Source organism: Gobio gobio (genome assembly GCF_949357685.1).
Source record: "Gobio gobio genome assembly, chromosome: 1".
Taxonomy (NCBI): Eukaryota; Metazoa; Chordata; class Actinopteri; order Cypriniformes; family Gobionidae; genus Gobio; species Gobio gobio.
In genome coordinates this window covers 71,941,055-71,958,525 of record NC_137097.1, presented here as the reverse complement: position 1 = coordinate 71,958,525, position 17,471 = coordinate 71,941,055, and the positions used below count along the sequence as shown (strand labels likewise).

At 37.5% G+C, this 17,471-nt stretch overlaps 1 protein-coding gene across 4 annotated transcripts in view; it reads right to left on the bottom strand.

Annotated features, from left to right (window-relative positions):
• Positions 1-17,471, bottom strand: part of foxk2b (forkhead box K2b) — a 96,178-nt gene that overhangs the window by 67,584 nt on the left and 11,123 nt on the right. Inside the window, exons 1-4 of one of the 4 annotated variants that reach the window (XM_079813681.1) lie at positions 15,078-15,452; positions 13,505-13,606; positions 6,395-6,487; positions 4,878-5,178 (exon numbers count right to left, since the gene is read on the bottom strand). In XM_079813681.1, the coding sequence (XP_079669807.1) occupies positions 4,878-5,178; positions 6,395-6,487; positions 13,505-13,606; positions 15,078-15,250 (669 nt within the window). In that variant the 5' untranslated portion in view covers positions 15,251-15,452. Of the gene's footprint in view, positions 1-4,877; positions 5,179-6,394; positions 6,488-13,504; positions 13,607-13,875; positions 14,110-15,077; positions 15,453-17,471 lie in introns of those variants that run through there. The other 3 variants (XM_079813683.1, XM_079813680.1, XM_079813679.1) reach the window with 3 other exon arrangements.

Below are 17,471 nucleotides of genomic sequence, written 5' to 3'. Positions count from 1 at the left end.
ACAAAAAAAGAGGACATTTACTTCAGGACACAAAGAATGGTAAAAATATTAATCTGCAAATGACATTGCAGACTAAATGACATATTACATGACAATTTAGCTGACAGATTCTCGTTCACTTTTTAATTAACAATATGAAAAAGTAACTGACATGATATTCTTCCTAACATCGCCTCTTGTGAGTCTTCATGCATATGGAACAAAATACAGGCAAGTGATGAGACTATAATACCTAATAGTGTTATAATAATAATAATAATAAAAACAGTCCTGACTCCAAGCTCGATCAAACTTTATTTCTATGCTAAATAAAGCATCACATTACTGTAATTATTAGGGCTGTCAAAAGATTAATCGCGATTAATCGCATCCAAAATAAAAGTTTGTGTTTACATAATATACGTGTGTGTACTCTGTTAATTATTATTTATATATAAATACACACACGAGCATGTATATATTTAAGAAAAAAATATTATTTTTTATATATAAAACATTTATATATATTATAGATTATATAAATGTATACAGTATATACATGCAAATATTTCTTAAATATATACATGAATGTGTGTGTATTTATATATAAATAATAATTAACAGAGTACACACACATATATTATGTAAACACACTTTTATTTTGGATGCGATTAATCGCGATTAATCTTTTGACAGCCCTAGTAATTATATTTGTATTGTTAATATTATTACAATTATTAGTAGTACTGCATTCTCTAATAAAGAGATTTACCGCTAGTTAGTTAGTTGTTTCCTCTTTAAGTGCTCCAACATGCGCGTTGTGCTCCCGTGAAAAGTTTGGCCTTGCGCGTCTCAATCAGCTCCTGGTTCAGTAGTCAGGACAAGAGTCAATGGGCTGATCCCTGATCACTGAACCAGGAGCTGATTGAGACGCGTTTTGTGAAACTTTCCCACATCTTGCTAGTTCAGATTTGTTTTCTTCTACCGCAACATTTGTAAGGGCTGCATTACACTCTAGCGCTACAGCGTCGTAGCGGTCGAATCGCAATATTGCAGGCCCTTACATTAGGTCACATGAGATCAAACCATGGGCGTCGGAAGCAAAAAAAATGTGTCTGGGTCCTCAGAAATTTTTTACTGGAGTAGATGCCAATTACATGTACAAATATACCGCTTTGCTTGCTAAACGTATAGTTCGAAAAGACAAAATTACGGAAATCGGCAATATCATTGAGAGCGGTAGTAGTGTAGGGGTAAGACGCACGGCATCTAGTTTTGACACAAATCGACCCGCGGTTCGAGTCCAGCTTTCGCCAAACTCAATCTTCTCCGTTTTCCCTGGTGTAGTGTAGTGATGCACCGATCATGATTTTACATGGCCGATTCCGATACCGATTTCCGATTTTTTTTATTTATTTTTTTCACAATAAAAGAATGAAAGTATACATGAAGAAGATGTTTATTTGGTATTTAACAGGCTAAATTGGCTTTTGGCTAATGAAAACAAGTGCGCAATCTGAAATTAACGGGAAATTGAATTGGAAATGAAAAGGCTGAAAGGTGAAATTAAAGGCAACAACTGCATATTCTGCAATCCAAACAAAGATGTTACTTAAATCAGCATTTGTTTTTAAATTCAGTGTAAAGAAAAAAAAGTCTTTACCAGTGAAATTCAATAAAACCAAACTATATAATTGTTCCAAAATGTTAAATCAAATAATGTTTAGTGCAACGATTTTAAGGTAAAATAAAAGGTAACACTTTAGAATAATGGTCATTAGTTAACATTAGTTAATGTATTAACTAACATGAACTAACCATGAGCAGTACATTTGTAACTGTATTTGTTCATCTTTGTTAACGTTAGTTAATATAAACATCACAGTGCATTAACTAATGTTAACAAGATTTTAATAATGCATAAGTAAATATTGAAACTAACATTAACAAAAGATTAATAAACGCTTTATAAGTGCAGTTCATTATTAGTTAATGTTAACTAATGTAGTTAACTAATGTTAACTAATGTCCATTATTCTAAAGTGTTACCAAATAAAAATGATCATCCTATAGGCTACAGAACTGATAGTATTTCATTTCTAAAGTGCACGCATGTTCTTCTTTAGGCTACAAAAAGAAGTATTTCGGCTTTGTCACAAGTTAAGGCCTTTGCACACTGAGTCCGAAATTTTCGCATGCGTTTTTTCGTATTCGTGATCTGAAAAATTCGTCACGCACAGAGACCTTGCACACTGAGTCCGATGCGTATTAATGAATGCGTTACAAAAAAAAAACGCAAAAAAATACAAAATGCCGTCTTCAAGAGGTGAGGATGATTTTTTTTGTCCACTCTCGTCTTAAAAAAGAGAAAAAGAAAGAGGAAATAATGGGTCCAGCATCCACTCCTGCGATCACGTAGAGAGGAAGGAGAGTTCCACCTCCTTATCAAGGAGCTGCGGGAATATCCAGACCGATTCAAAGTTTACTTTAGAATGCCAGTGGCTCAGTTTGAGGCTTTGCTAGCGATACTGGAGCCACATATTAAAAAGAAGACCACCAATCTCCGTGAATCAATTGATCCTGAACAAAGACTGGCAGTATGTCTCCGCACACACACACACACGCGCACACACATGCGCACATACGCGTGCGCCCGGTTTACAGGGATTTGGTGAGCTATAATTATAGCTGTGATATAATAATATTAGTAGTATTTTTGATACAATAATATATAAGGGTATCTGAGCACTGGCGATTCATTTACCGCCATTGCCAGCAGTTTAGGTTGGGCATCAGCACTGTAGAGGGGAAAAACGAATGCGAAAAACGCAGAAAATCGAACCTGTTCCGAATTTTTTTTTGACGGATGGAAGTTTGGGAGGCAGTGTGCAAGCGTGATTGACATAACGTGAGGTCGAATTTATTTTTTGACGTGCGAAAATTTCGCATGCGAATTTCGGACTCAGTGTCCAAAGGCCTTTAGTAAAGAAGTATTTTGGCTTTGTCACGAGTTAGTCTGTTTCGTTCTCATCCGATCCAACACGTGAGAAGCTGAGCTGAACAAACGCTCACTATCTGCTCGTGCAGGCGCGGAGAGGTGAGCTCGCGCAACTTCAGCTCGCGCAGGAAAGCGGCTCTTCATTCCCTTCAGCGTGTCTCGTCTCTTCCCTCAGTTCTCCAGTTTCCGTTTGTAACACACAAGTGACATGTTCGCGAATGATTGCGATATAGGCGTATGTGCACGCGGGCGCACTTCCGGATAAATCGGCAGAAAAATACAAAGAAATCCGGTTTTTGGCCGGTCAACCGGTGCATCCCTAGCATAGTGGTCAAATCGCAATATTGCAGGCCCTCACATTAGGTCACATGAGGTCTAGGGCTGTCAACGAATATTCTAAATTCGAATATATATTCGAATAGTTTTTAAAAAACGAATTTCGAAGGTGAAAATTAATATTCGAATAAATAAAAAAATGTGGGGGAAAAAACGCCCGCGGTAGTAGAGGCGTGGCTGTCTGCTTTGCGAGTGGGCGCGCTAGCGCGCCTGAAGCCTTGTGTATTTTGGCCCGTCTCCAGAGCGCGAGCCTCCGCTGACTGCGCGCGCTCTTCCCCAAACGGACGAGGTGTTTATACTTGACGCACTCGCCGTTGTGCTTTTCTTTGAAACGACAGATGGCGACTCGGAGTAATTGTTCTATAAACTATCAGGAAAAAGTGCCGAGAAGAAGTGGGCTAATGTACACAGGTGACGATATTTATTTTAGTACACTTCACCGAAAACCACACTACAAAAGAATCATGTAAAACAGATCAAAATAAACCTTGATATTACTTGTGACATGACAACAAAATGTATGTAGAAATGTAACGTTAACTTATACAACTCAGTTTATGATATCTAAATGTTTCCTAATAGTTTTCACTTAGTTTCGTGAACTTTTCTTTATTAAACTGGCTTTTTTATGCTTTTGTAGGCTCGTTTTGTAAATATAAGCAACTAATTTGTATGTGCAAACTGGACCAGCCTTACTTTGCATCGCCCGCCACAAGCGTCTCTGTCTGCAACACGACAAGAGGCCATAACGGAGAAATTAATTTTGTTCATTTGTAAGGACATGAGAGTGATCAGTGTCGTGGATGGGGCAGCTGGAGTTCTGTCAAGCAATGGAACCGAGGTACTGACTAAATAGATATTGCATGAATAAAGGATAAATGCACTGCTTCCACTGGTTTGATTATTTACCGTTTCATGTCAAGGAAAAGTTCCATGTTTACCACAGCACAGCTCGCTCGGAGCATTCAATAATATGCTGTAAAACTTATATTAATATTTGTTTCAATCACTGAATGAAGCCTGCTATTTGGGACAAGAGTCGCGACCTTAAATTGCCTGCACAAAACTCTTGATCAGCTCTCAAAATGTGTTTGTTCATTTAAACCGTTATGCGCAGAGAGTGTGAGGGCGAGAGAGAGTGAGGTCTGCGGTCTTAGCCATTAGTTGATTTACTTGTTTTTGTGTAGGTAATACGTTGTCAAATATGTTTAAACTTAAATAGACTACCTATATAAGTAGTTATGTCTCTTTGTATTCATTTGTCCTGTTATTGACGTAATGCGCGTCATTGATAAAATGCGCAACCAGATGTTCGAATAGTTCGAATATTCATGCTTTTTTTAGAGGGAATATTCGAACGTCATTTTTGAGCAATTTTGACAGCCCTAATGAGGTCAAACGACTACTCGACAACAAAGATATTTGTCGAAAAAAAAAATTTGTCGACGTTGACGACCTAAATGCAAGTATACAATTACAAGGGATTCAAGCTTTTAGTAACCAAGTAATGTTCACTGCAAATACACCGACTTGGTTGCAGTGTAGTATGGTGACATTTACTGACCCATTCCATGATGCTTGCTGTTCCCCTGGATGTGATGGAGACCTGGAAGGGGGGAAGGCACGGGCACTCCACATGACTGACGCTGCATCGGTACGGGCACCGTTGCACTGGCAGCAAGAGGAATGATGCCAGCTGCTTTAGACAGACCTCGTAGGCGATGGATGCGTGTTTTCCTGTTAGGTCATCCTCGGTGAAGACCTCGGGCGGAGAGGGAAAGATGGGCGGCTGAGTGGATGGAGGCTCTGTGTCAAAGGGGTCATCCAGTCTTGGCAGAGTGTCAGTGTGTGGTGGCGCATCCTTCCTGTCAGCACATGAAACAAATTAATATAATCGATCACATTTAAAGTTAACCAATAAGCCTCGCACACTCATTCATGTGTCTGCCATTTTCTCCCGTTGCAAATGGAGGTTCAGATTGTGTGCGAGACATAATGGCAGTTCAATGTTGGTAGTGGCTTTAAACTCTTATGTGGCGTTCACACCGGGCGTGATTCGCGCGAAGGTGGACGCTTGGGCATTGAGTTTACTCGCTTCAATCGCGCGTGAAATTCACGAAAATCGTGAATTCGCGTCATGGGCGGGGCTTCCGCCAGCGGCTCGTCTCGTTGAGAAATGGCTGACATGGGCTGTGTTTACATGTCTTTTTTTTTGTTAAAATCTACTGTTAATGTGTGACAAAACATAGTTTTAAGACTTTTTCAGTCGATAATGTAGTTGTTTAAAGCTCAAATCTGTGGTTTATTTATATAAAGAGTGCCTATTTGAACATTTTATCTGCCGTTTTCGGAGTTGTGAGCTCCAGTGGATCAGCGGCTCTCATTAACCCCGGCGAGGGCAACCTTTCCTGGGCCAGTCCTTCTGCCACTGGCTCTGATGTCTCTGTGGCGTCTCAAGCTATTATTCGTCTTGTAACGGCCGATCTTTGGTCTCATGGATCTATAATTTGTTCCCTGGCAAATCGTTTAGGCTGAGGGCAAAGACAAGTTTCATTACTTTATATTTTTAGGCTATAACTGTACGTTGCAGTTGTAACGTTAGCCGACTAGCACTGACTTTGAATATTTGACTGCATTGTTTGCTTTATTTCATGTATAGCTTGTTATACATTACTTATACTTTTGTATTATTGATCATACATAAACTTGCATTTAACAAAAAGAGACTGTGTTGTGTTTCATGTCATTTAATGTTATCACAGTGATAATCATATTGTCTGAACCAGATATTAATATACAGATTTTCTCCTCATTGTTGTCACTACTAGAGCAAGCTCCTGATTGGTTATCGCGGCGCGAAATATCCGCCAAAGTTCAGATTTTTCAACTTGAGCGAATCGCGCGTTCAAAACGCTCAATTCGCTTCCTTCGCGCCACCTCAATCGCGCGAATCCCGCCGCAGAATGCCATTTAGCGTCTCTGCATTGACTTAACATGTAAATCACTCGCGCGAATCGCGTCCGGTGTGAACGCACCATAACACATTAACAACACAATGGATTTCCTGCAACTACAACATACCGTATCCAAACACATTCGTCATCTTGGCTGTCATCGTCTTCAGTTTTCTCCACTTCTTCTTCCTCATCATCTGTTCCCCATTCATAATCAAAACTGTCAAATGTGAGATAGGTAAACAAGGAATCAACATTTATTTTACAATAATATAAATAATAATAATAATATTTACAATTTATTTTACTATTTTAAAAAAACGATTATTAAAACTATTTTATGACAAAAGTTTTTATTATAGTGGACACTCACATTTTGAAGACTAGATGTAAAATATATTACACAAAGAAATTCAGCATAGGGATCACGGTCATGTTTACTGAGAGACCATATTTAAAGGGATAGTGCACCCAAAATTCATTTACTCACCCTCAAGTTGTATGAATTTCTTCTGCTGAACACAAAAGATGATATTTTGAAGAATGTCTGTAAATCGAACCATTGACGGGAGTCGTGCTCCAATAATGCGACTATTTATAATAAGAGTAAGGTCTAAATCGATGTTTACATGAGCAGAACTCTTCACTTCAGTTTAAATGCTATTTCCATTACTCTGATTATTCGCTAACAAGTATGGTTAAACCACACTCATGTTACCGGTCATTGTTTTAATCTACTCGCATCAAATTCATAATACATTTTTATGGACGTAGCTTACTGGATATTATTTGACGCCGCCTAGAAGAAGATATGGAGCCGAGACTGCGCAGCGAGTTGTGTTGGTGATTTGGAGAAGAGAAAACTTCAGAATAATGTCACAAAGTTCATTCATGAAGTTGTGTGAACAACACACGGCGCACATGCCACTTTGGTCAGAATGGTAATAATGAGATTAATGTGTACATGCCTGTTTAATGTGGTGTACGCCACCTAGTTTAATGTGACTATGGTTACTACGCAGAGTTAATTTTGACAGCATATTTTTATTTAGTTTTAGTCATAGTCTTTTGACTAAAATGCCATTTAGTTTTAGTCATATTTTAGTCACCTGAATTGTTTTTAGTTTTAGTCAACTAAATATACAGTAGGTTTATTCTCCTAAAATCTAATGAGTTTAGTTCAATTGTAATACATTGAGCATTTAAGCGTTACATAACCGACTGTCACTTGACCCGACATTTTGACATAATTTTGTTTTTGACATTAAAAATACAAGAAAGAGCTCAATTCAATTCAGTTTTTTTTTAAAAAAAAACATCTACATAGTTTTTATAACTTTGTATTTCTGTTTTAGTCAGTAGGCCATATCAGGTTAAGCTAACGCTTCAAATAAGTTTGTTTATTTATTTTTTTAATTTCAGTTAACATTTATTTAATTTCAAGTAATGAATATTTTATTAAATGGTTTTAGTTCGCTATTATAACCCTGATACTTTATTGAATATGTGTCAAATACTGGTCTTTCCTCCCTTCTATGAATTAAATGGGAATGAAATGAAATGCAGTTTATTGTGTAAGCAAAAACGAATATATAATGCGTGACTTTTAATTATAAACAAGCTCGAAATACACCGGGACTCTTATTTTGAAATGTTTGCGCCTCTGTTGCAGTTGCAGGAGCTCATTCAAGTTTAGGAGATAAAAATGCATTGTTACAACCGTCTAAAACATATTACTATATAAACATCGTAAAGTAAACATTGTCATTATTCATCAGCATTAGTTCATAAACAATTGCGTGGCATAAATGTGTGTTATTCAGTGATTGTGAGCCGCTCTGGAGCGCTGGATTGGGGATGAGCCTGTAGAAGCGCAACAGTGCCGTGTTTTCCAGCGTCAGATCAGATCAAATGTGCGCATCTGTTACACACAACATCAGTTCTGACTGGATCTCTTCTCTAATCGTCCCTCCCTCACATTTTCATCTCGTTTTTATTTGTTGACGAAAATGACAGTAGGTTTTCGTCATAGTTTTTGTCATCCAACACTAGTTTTTATTTAGTTATCGTCTCGTTTTCGTCAGTGAAAAAAGGTTGTTGACGAAAATTATGACAAATTATTAGTCAACGACATTAACATTGTTACTACGATTATGAGCTTGATCGAATTAGTTTGATCGAAGTATTGCGTTTACATGAGGTAAAGTTTATAAATCACAATATTGTCAAAATCCTAAGAGGACCCAGGATTGCATCTCAAAACTGCGAGGATATCACTAAATTGCTGGTGCATTGATTTATTCGTTAATCATTATTGTGACGTGTGATTTGATGCAAAAAATACTTAAAATATGATTAACTTATTTGTAATGTGATTTATTTTGTTACTGTGGTGACAGGTTCGAAATTTACGCAGTATTGTGTCAAAATTAATACAAATGCCCACATTTAAGATGGCAAAAATGTACTTGTTTTTAATATAAGATATATTAAGTAAAATCACAAGAGCAAGAGAGACGTTTTCATGAATATAAGCAAACGTGATATTGATTTTATACAAACGTTTAATAAACAAGAAGTGACTTAAATTTTAGACACAAGTTTTTGCTATTTCGGCAACATGTTTACTAAATGAATCCACTGCTTTGAACAAATCAGTTGAATAAATGATTCTGTGACTCGCTCATGAAGTGTTTTGATTCTCGGTTTAGGTGGTCTAAATGATGTAAATGATGACAGAATTGTCATTTTTGGGTGCACCATCCCTTTAAATCTTCTCAAAATGTTGCAAGAGACTTTCTAAAGATTGTTTTACTATTTTACAGACGTTCAATTTGATTGTGCAATTTTCTTAATTTCTATTGAAAGTAAATGCGTTTCCGATGTGATGAGAAAAGAGAGAAGAGCGAACTCTGCAAAAGTATAGTGTCAAAATGAATGCAAATGCCCTCATTTAAGATTCAAACCCAGGTCGATCGCATCAAAACCTAGATCTTTAATCTCTTCCGCTCTGCTTGTCATTGATCAGCTGTCAAAAAGGCATTTTTATCAGAAAAGTTCAACTTTTTTCCCAACTTTAAAAGCTGCAGAAAAAAAACCTTGCCTCTTACACCATAGGATTATAATGTCAAACAGACGCTGGCAGCTTCAAAAAAGACGTCAAGTGTGAGCTAACTGTATAACAATGATCAGTTTTCTGTCTCCAAAAAGTTGCTCACCTGTCTAATAAAACACATCATATATTAAAGAGTCTTTGGCGTTTCCATGGTTTCTACAAAATAATAAAATCAAGGGTAACGTGGGTAAAATATCATTGATTGGCAATTCACGGACACGGTCGGTCTCCTGGTTAAAATTGCTTAAATCCAGAGAAATAGGCATTCTCGGAAACATTTGGGATACAAAATATATACAGTAACATTGTTCCAGTGGTTTTGGCATGGGTGTAGATTACGCACTTTTAATAAAACGTACATTCGTCCCCCGCACTTTTAGCGGGTCGCACCGGTCCTAGTCGACCCGCTCCGTGCGGGATTCGAACCGGCGTCGCAACGGCTCTTACTGGCCTACGTCTGTTACACAAGTTCGTTTACGTAGAAGCCAACGTAAATAAATCTAGATTTAAATTCAAAGACACAAAATAATCTATACATGACCTGTCATTTTATTCGTATCCAAAAACTCGTAGCTCTCAAAGAAAAAACAAAACTGTTTCGTAGAAGTAAAACCCTGTCACGTCCCAAAGGCATTCAGCGCTGTAGCAGCTGCTGAATAAAAATAATCGCTATGACTGATGAAACGTGACAACAAACACGATTGCGACAATAGCCTATATGGTTTGTGTTTTTCCAGCCATCTCAAGGTATTTATTGACAATAAAGAATATGAATAATGCTAACTGACAGACTTTTTAATGTTTAGTATCTTCTGCTTGCCAAGGCTGCATTTATTTAATAAAAAATACAGTTAAAACATTAATATTGCGAAATATATTCACAGATGTTTTAATTTGTAATGATATAGTAAAGTGTAATTTATTCCTGTGATCGAAATGTTAAATTTTCAGCATCATTACTCCAGTCTTCAGTATCACATGATCCTTCTGAAATCATTCTGATATGATCATTTGATGAAAAGGAAACATTTAGGATTATAATCATTGTTGAAAACAGCTGTGGAAACCATAATTTTTCAGGATTTTTTAATGAATAGAAAGTTAAATGAACAGCATTTATTTGCATTGAATAAAGCATGGATAAATCTTTTGTTATATTATAAATGCCACTTGATCAATTTAAAGCATGTTTGATGAATAAAAGTATTAATTTCTCTCTTTTTTTATCTTACCACAAATGTTTGAATAGTTTTATGATTTCCACAAAATGAACTGTTTTCACCATTGATAATAATCATAAATGTTTCTTGAGCATAAAAAGAACATATTAGAGTGATTTCTGAAAGATCATGTGACACTGAAGACTGGAGTAATGATGTTAAATTCAGCTTTGATCACAGGAATAAATTACAAAGATTTTTTCTTTTTTACTATATATTCACACCGCTGCTTTACATCGGGATAATATTTCACTGTATTACTTTTTTACTGCATTTTTTATAAAATAAATGCAGCCTTGGTGAGCAGAAGACTTCTTTCAAAAACATTTAACAATTGTAATGTTTCCAAAACTTTTGATAGGTACTGTATATTTTCTGCCTTATTCAGTGATTTTTTTTTATTTTAATTACAAAGCATAAAATCCATGGGGACTTAATGCACAAGTGTTTGTAGTACATAAACCAATCATAAAATTGGCATTACATATAGGGAAAACATTATAGATATTAGTGGTTATTGTTCAGCAGTGTTTTTGATATCTTACTGAATTAAAAGCAAGAGATGAGATCAATTAAATCTGTCAATTAGACAAAGGTCAGAAAAAAACTGGTATTACACCTGACATTTCTGTCCCGCTCACTTCTGAAAAGACGGCTACGCCCCTGGGTTTTGGTATATTTTAATCCAAAAAATCTTACATATTGTGCCTTTAACATCAAAAGTCTTAGTTTTAGCTGCATACTTGTGTATTCATACACTTCACAGTGTGGTTTGAAATATGCATTGAGATACTGACCAGTCTGAGAGATACTGACCAGTCTAAGATATACTGACCAGTCTGAGAGATACTGACCAGTCTAAGATATACTGACCAGTCTGAGAGATAATGACCAGTCTAAGATATACTGACCAGTCTGAGAGATACTGACCAGTCTAAGAGATACTGACCAGTCTAAGAGATACTGACCAGTCTGAGAGATACTGACCAGTCTGAGAGATACTGACCAGTCTAAGAGATACTGACCAGTCTAAGAGATACTGACCAGTCTGAGAGATACTGACCAGTCTGAGAGATACTGACCAGTCTAAGAGATACTGACCAGTCTAAGAGATACTGACCAGTCTGAGAGATACTGACCAGTCTGAGAGATACTGACCAGTCTGAGAGATACTGACCAGTCTAAGAGATACTGACCAGTCTGAGAGATACTGACCAGTCTAAGAGATACTGACCAGTCTGAGAGATACTGACCAGTCTGAGAGATACTGACCAGTCTAAGAGATACTGACCAGTCTGAGATACTGACCAGTCTGAGAGATACTGACCAGTCTAAGAGATACTGACCAGTCTGAGATACTGACCAGTCTGAGAGATACTGACCAGTCTGAGAGATACTGACCAGTCTAAGATATACTGACCAGTCTGAGAGATACTGACCAGTCTGAGAGATACTGACCAGTCTGAGAGATACTGACCAGTCTGAGATATACTGACCAGTCTGAGATACTGACCAGTCTGAGATACTGACCAGTCTGAGATATACTGACCAGTCTGGGATATACTGACCAGTCTGAGATATACTGACCAGTCTAAGAGATACTGACCAGTCTGAGATACTGACCAGTCTGAGAGATACTGACCAGTCTGAGATATACTGACCAGTCTAAGATATACTGACCAGTCTGAGATACTGACCAGTCTGAGAGATACTGACCAGTCTGAGATATACTGACCAGTCTAAGAGATACTGACCAGTCTGAGATACTGACCAGTCTGAGAGATACTGACCAGTCTGAGATATACTGACCAGTCTGAGATATACTGACCAGTCTGAGATATACTGACCAGTCTAAGAGATACTGACCAGTCTGAGATACTGACCAGTCTGAGAGATACTGACCAGTCTGAGATATACTGACCAGTCTAAGATATACTGACCAGTCTGAGATACTGACCAGTCTGAGAGATACTGACCAGTCTGAGATATACTGACCAGTCTAAGAGATACTGACCAGTCTGAGATACTGACCAGTCTGAGAGATACTGACCAGTCTGAGATATACTGACCAGTCTGAGATATACTGACCAGTCTGAGATACTGACCAGTCTGAGAGATACTGACCAGTCTAAGAGATTCTGACCAGTCTGAGAGATACTGACCAGTCTGAGAGATACTGACCAGTCTAAGAGATTCTGACCAGTCTAAGAGATAATGACCAGTCTAAGAGATTCTGACCAGTCTGAGAGATGCTGACCAGTCTGAGAGATAATGACCAGTCTGAGAGATAATGACCAGTCTGAGAGATACTGACCAGTCTGAGAGATAATGACCAGTCTGAGAGATACTGACCAGTCTGAGAGATACTGACCAGTCTGAGAGATACTGACCAGTCTGAGATACTGACCAGTCTGAGAGATAATGACCAGTCTGAGAGATACTGACCAGTCTGAGAGATAATGACCAGTCTGAGAGATACTGACCAGTCTGAGAGATACTGACCAGTCTGAGAGATAATGACCAGTCTGAGAGATACTGACCAGTCTAAGAGATACTGACCAGTCTGAGATACTGACCAGTCTGAGAGATACTGACCAGTCTGAGAGATACTGACCAGTCTGAGAGATAATGACCAGTCTGAGAGATAATGACCAGTCTGAGAGATACTGACCAGTCTGAGAGATACTGACCAGTCTAAGAGATAATACTGACCAGTCTAAGAGATACTGACCAGTCTAAGAGATAATGACCAGTCTGAGAGATACTGACCAGTCTAAGAGATAATGACCAGTCTAAGAGATACTGACCAGTCTGAGAGATTCTGACCAGTCTAAGAGATAATGACCAGTCTAAGAGATACTGACCAGTCTAAGAGATAATGACCAGTCTAAGAGATACTGACCAGTCTGAGAGTCTTGATGGACAGTCACTCCTGGACTGAGCTGGAGCCTTCGAGTAACGCTTGCGACCTTTGCGAGGGATGGAGGTGCTTAGACCCTCGTATCTAAAAAAGAAGAAGCCATAATCAACATATGTAAGTTACACAGACACTTCGTTGAACTAAAGTACCCAGCGCTAGTCACATCTATTGAGTCAAACGTGTGGTTTTCGTCACGATGGTTTGCGGTAAACAGTGTCACAAACACTCCCTGCATTTATAACCACGAGTGTGAACACGAGCACTCAAATGTTGAATTTACATAATATATCCATTCCTACTAGTAGAGGCTGAATACATTAGCCTGCTAACTTTAGCTGAAGCCCAAGGCTTACCGATCCAGGAGGAAATCAGCCAACTCTGCGTTCGTTTTGAAGTGTTTCTGGGCTTTCAGCTGTTTCCATCTGTCAAACGCGTCTCCGAGATTTATCCGCTTTCTGTTATACTTCTGGTCATACAGCTTTTTTGACGGATGCCTGGGCTTTTTAGGTCGGGTAACGTTAGGATCTGCGCTCTCTGACCCAGTTCGTTTGCCTGCTTCCATGTTTGGGACAGGGTTTTCCGTCACCTGGCAACCCGTGATAGCGGGCGGGGCCACACGGACCAAAACAAAAACAGACGTTCCGGGACACAGTTGCCAAGTCCTCGATATAGTTTTCAGCCATATTGTTCACTTTGGGCTTTTATTTGTTGGTTTAAATGGCCTCATAAATATATCAGCTGTGCCACCTGACAACACGCTGAATACTGGATTTATTTAGTCAACAGTATTTGAAGTAAAAGTAGTAAATTGGTCAAAAACAGAATTTTAAAAGAACTGTATGTAGGATTGTGGCAAAAAAAAATGGTACTGCAATCACTTTCAAATTACTGTACAGCCGACTCGAGATTGCCAGATTATAAAATTATTATATGGCTATAATATAATTATTATATGGCTCTGGGCTGCAGGATCCAGCAGGAACGTAGGCTGCTACAAGTTTTTTTTTCTTCTGTTAATTATGTTTATGCTTCATGAGAGATGTTTTGTGAAGTAATTATGTATCGCAAAATTTTACTAATGGCGATTAGCCATATATAATCGTAAATATGAACGCTCGTATTGTTAGAACAGTAAGTTAGCTGTTGGTCTAACTTGTAATGGTATCTGTTATTAACGTAAGTAAGTTACAAGCACAATGTGTCATTCAGGTCAACTGTTGTCCAGTATATATGCGAAGAACGAACGAGGAATCATTTTTACTGAGGTAACGTTAGGCTACTGTCTCAAAATACGTCTTCACATTGCCATAATGCGCGTGCTAATGTTGTTTTCCTCAGCGTCTCAGCATAATGACAGAGAAACGGGCTCTGATAATGTATTACTAATGTTAGCTTTTATTTCCCAAACAATTCCTTAACGTTACCTTTTCAATTCAATGACCCACCTCCTCCATCTGCGCTAACCTACTTTGCACGAGCATGCATAACTTAGTTCGACTGTCATGAATACTTGAAATGTCCATTTCAAAGACATAGTTAGCCAGATGAACCTTGCCTGTCCAGGAGAAAATTAGCAACGTTGGCATCAGTCTTCAAATTATTCTCCGTTTTCAGCCGTCTCCATCTTTCAAAGGCACCTCCTATACAAATCCTTGTCTTATTTCGGACACTGTCACGACGTTTTTCTGATTCATAACGAGGTCGTTTAGGTTTCGTAAAGTTAGACATTTGCTATTATCCAAAAAGTTTGTAGCTGGTAACCCGGATGCCGAAACACTACTGACTTTGTGATTGGTAGATGGAGGGTGCCAAAACACAACATGTCTACATCAACATCAGTTGAGGGCTGCAACTTCACTTTTAAAATGACAATATCCTGGCCAGACAACTGTTCTTCTTCTTCTTCTTCCTTTTTTTGGCGATTCGCATCGATTTCGAGCATTACCGCCACCTACAGAACCGGAAGTGAGGGGCGGGGCTTAAACAGTCATAGTTGCATAGATATCCATAATAAAGGCTAGATGTCTCGTGCGCGCTGCTGGCCAATGGAGGTCGACGTCCGCACCTGGCGGCCATCTTGTCACAGGCAGCCCGCTCACTGGTAACATTGTTTTCATGGGTGCTTGCACTTTTTAAATAACCATAACTTGCTCAATTTTCTACCGATTTTCAAACTGTTTGGTTTGTTATAAACGTCAGAGATGTAGTTATGACACTGCATACTTATGAAAAATTATCAAGCATCCATAATTATAGCCACGTTAATTATGTTTATAAGAAACCAAACCATTTGTAAATCCGTCAAGATTTCAGTGAGATAAGAGTATTTGTGTTCATGGAGATCATCAGCCTGTGACAAGATGGCCGCCGGTGATGACGCTAGAGACTCCGCCATAAGACATCTAGCCTTTTTTATAGATATCTATGCATAGTTGCGCTATCCTTATATGTAATTTTCTTTTGTTAAATATAAGCTGTTTTCACATGGATTTTGATCGGATCGATGTGTACAATATTTAACAACAATACTTTTAAATAAAGTCACTTTTCTGCTCATATAATATGCATGTCATAATGTACAATGATCAACATTTTAAAACATATGATCGTGCTTAAATCAATGAATACAAAGATAGTAGTTTATACTTCATGGAAACAGGCTAAAACTACACACAGTTTTTATTTACTTATTTATTATTAATAAATGTATAGCATGTTGTAAAGTGTTTCCCATTTGACTATCGATATATTAGTATTATTTCGTTCACATTCATGTTGTTACAAATAATACTGACAGAAAATAGCCTATGAGATTTAATGTTAATGGACACAAACACTGTAGTTTATTGTTACTTTAACAATACAACAACTTTTTTTTATTTTATTTTTTATATATATATTAAGCCTAATATATTTGTAACATGTTATAAAGTGTTTCCCATTTGACTCTATATTCAATCGTATTATTTCGATTGAAAATAATAGACAGAGAATGAGACATTTCTATTTTTCAAATGTCAAATAAAAATAACCATTTAATACAAGGGATTAAAGTGAAACATGTGTTCCTCTGAAAGAAAACAAATAGGACATATATAAAACATTTCTAAAATAATAGGTTTAAAACGAATTTAAACGGCACATAATAAAACATAAAAACATGCAAAAAAAGTTATCTTAAAACACAAAAACTTCTGACTCTTAAGCCCATATCATGGCATTTCTGCAGAAATACTTGAAAAGATGAAAGTATTTTCATCCCTGAATATGTTTTATTAATGAATAATTATTTAATATTAAGACAAATAATATCGTTTGACAAATGCAAAAAAAGCTTTAATGATAAAACGTGAAAGACGTGAAAATATTGTATCATGACAGAAATATTATCACACACAACTCAACATATTCTCCTTCATGCTTATTCACATCTCACTTAAATGCATGTTTCTCTTGATCAAGGATATGAATAGAAAAGTAACTTTAAAATCCATGTGAAAACATTGTGTATGGGTAGCGCCGCTCACTTCCGGTTCTGTGGATGGGGTTCTGAAGCTGGGGCCCGTTTCAAGAAGGAGGTTCAACCAACTCTGAGCGTAAACCTGAACTTACTCTGAGATGGGAAACTCTGAGTTTTGTGTTTCAGAACAGCTGAATTGAGTTAGTTCAATAAACTCTGAGTTGACTGACTCTGAGTTAAGCTCATGCTCTCCAACTATGAAAAGCCACGATCAATGGAGCTCCGAAATTACGATTCACCATGGCAACAGCACACAACAAAAAGACATTTGCATACTTCCGGGTCAATATATGTAAGTTTAATTCTTAATTATTTTAATTAAGTTAAATTTTCATGGTATCCAAAAGGCAAAAAAAAAAGAATGTGGCAGCAGCTAAAAATGAAAAATAAAAACATAATTCAATCAGATAAAGCTTTAAGCATAAAATG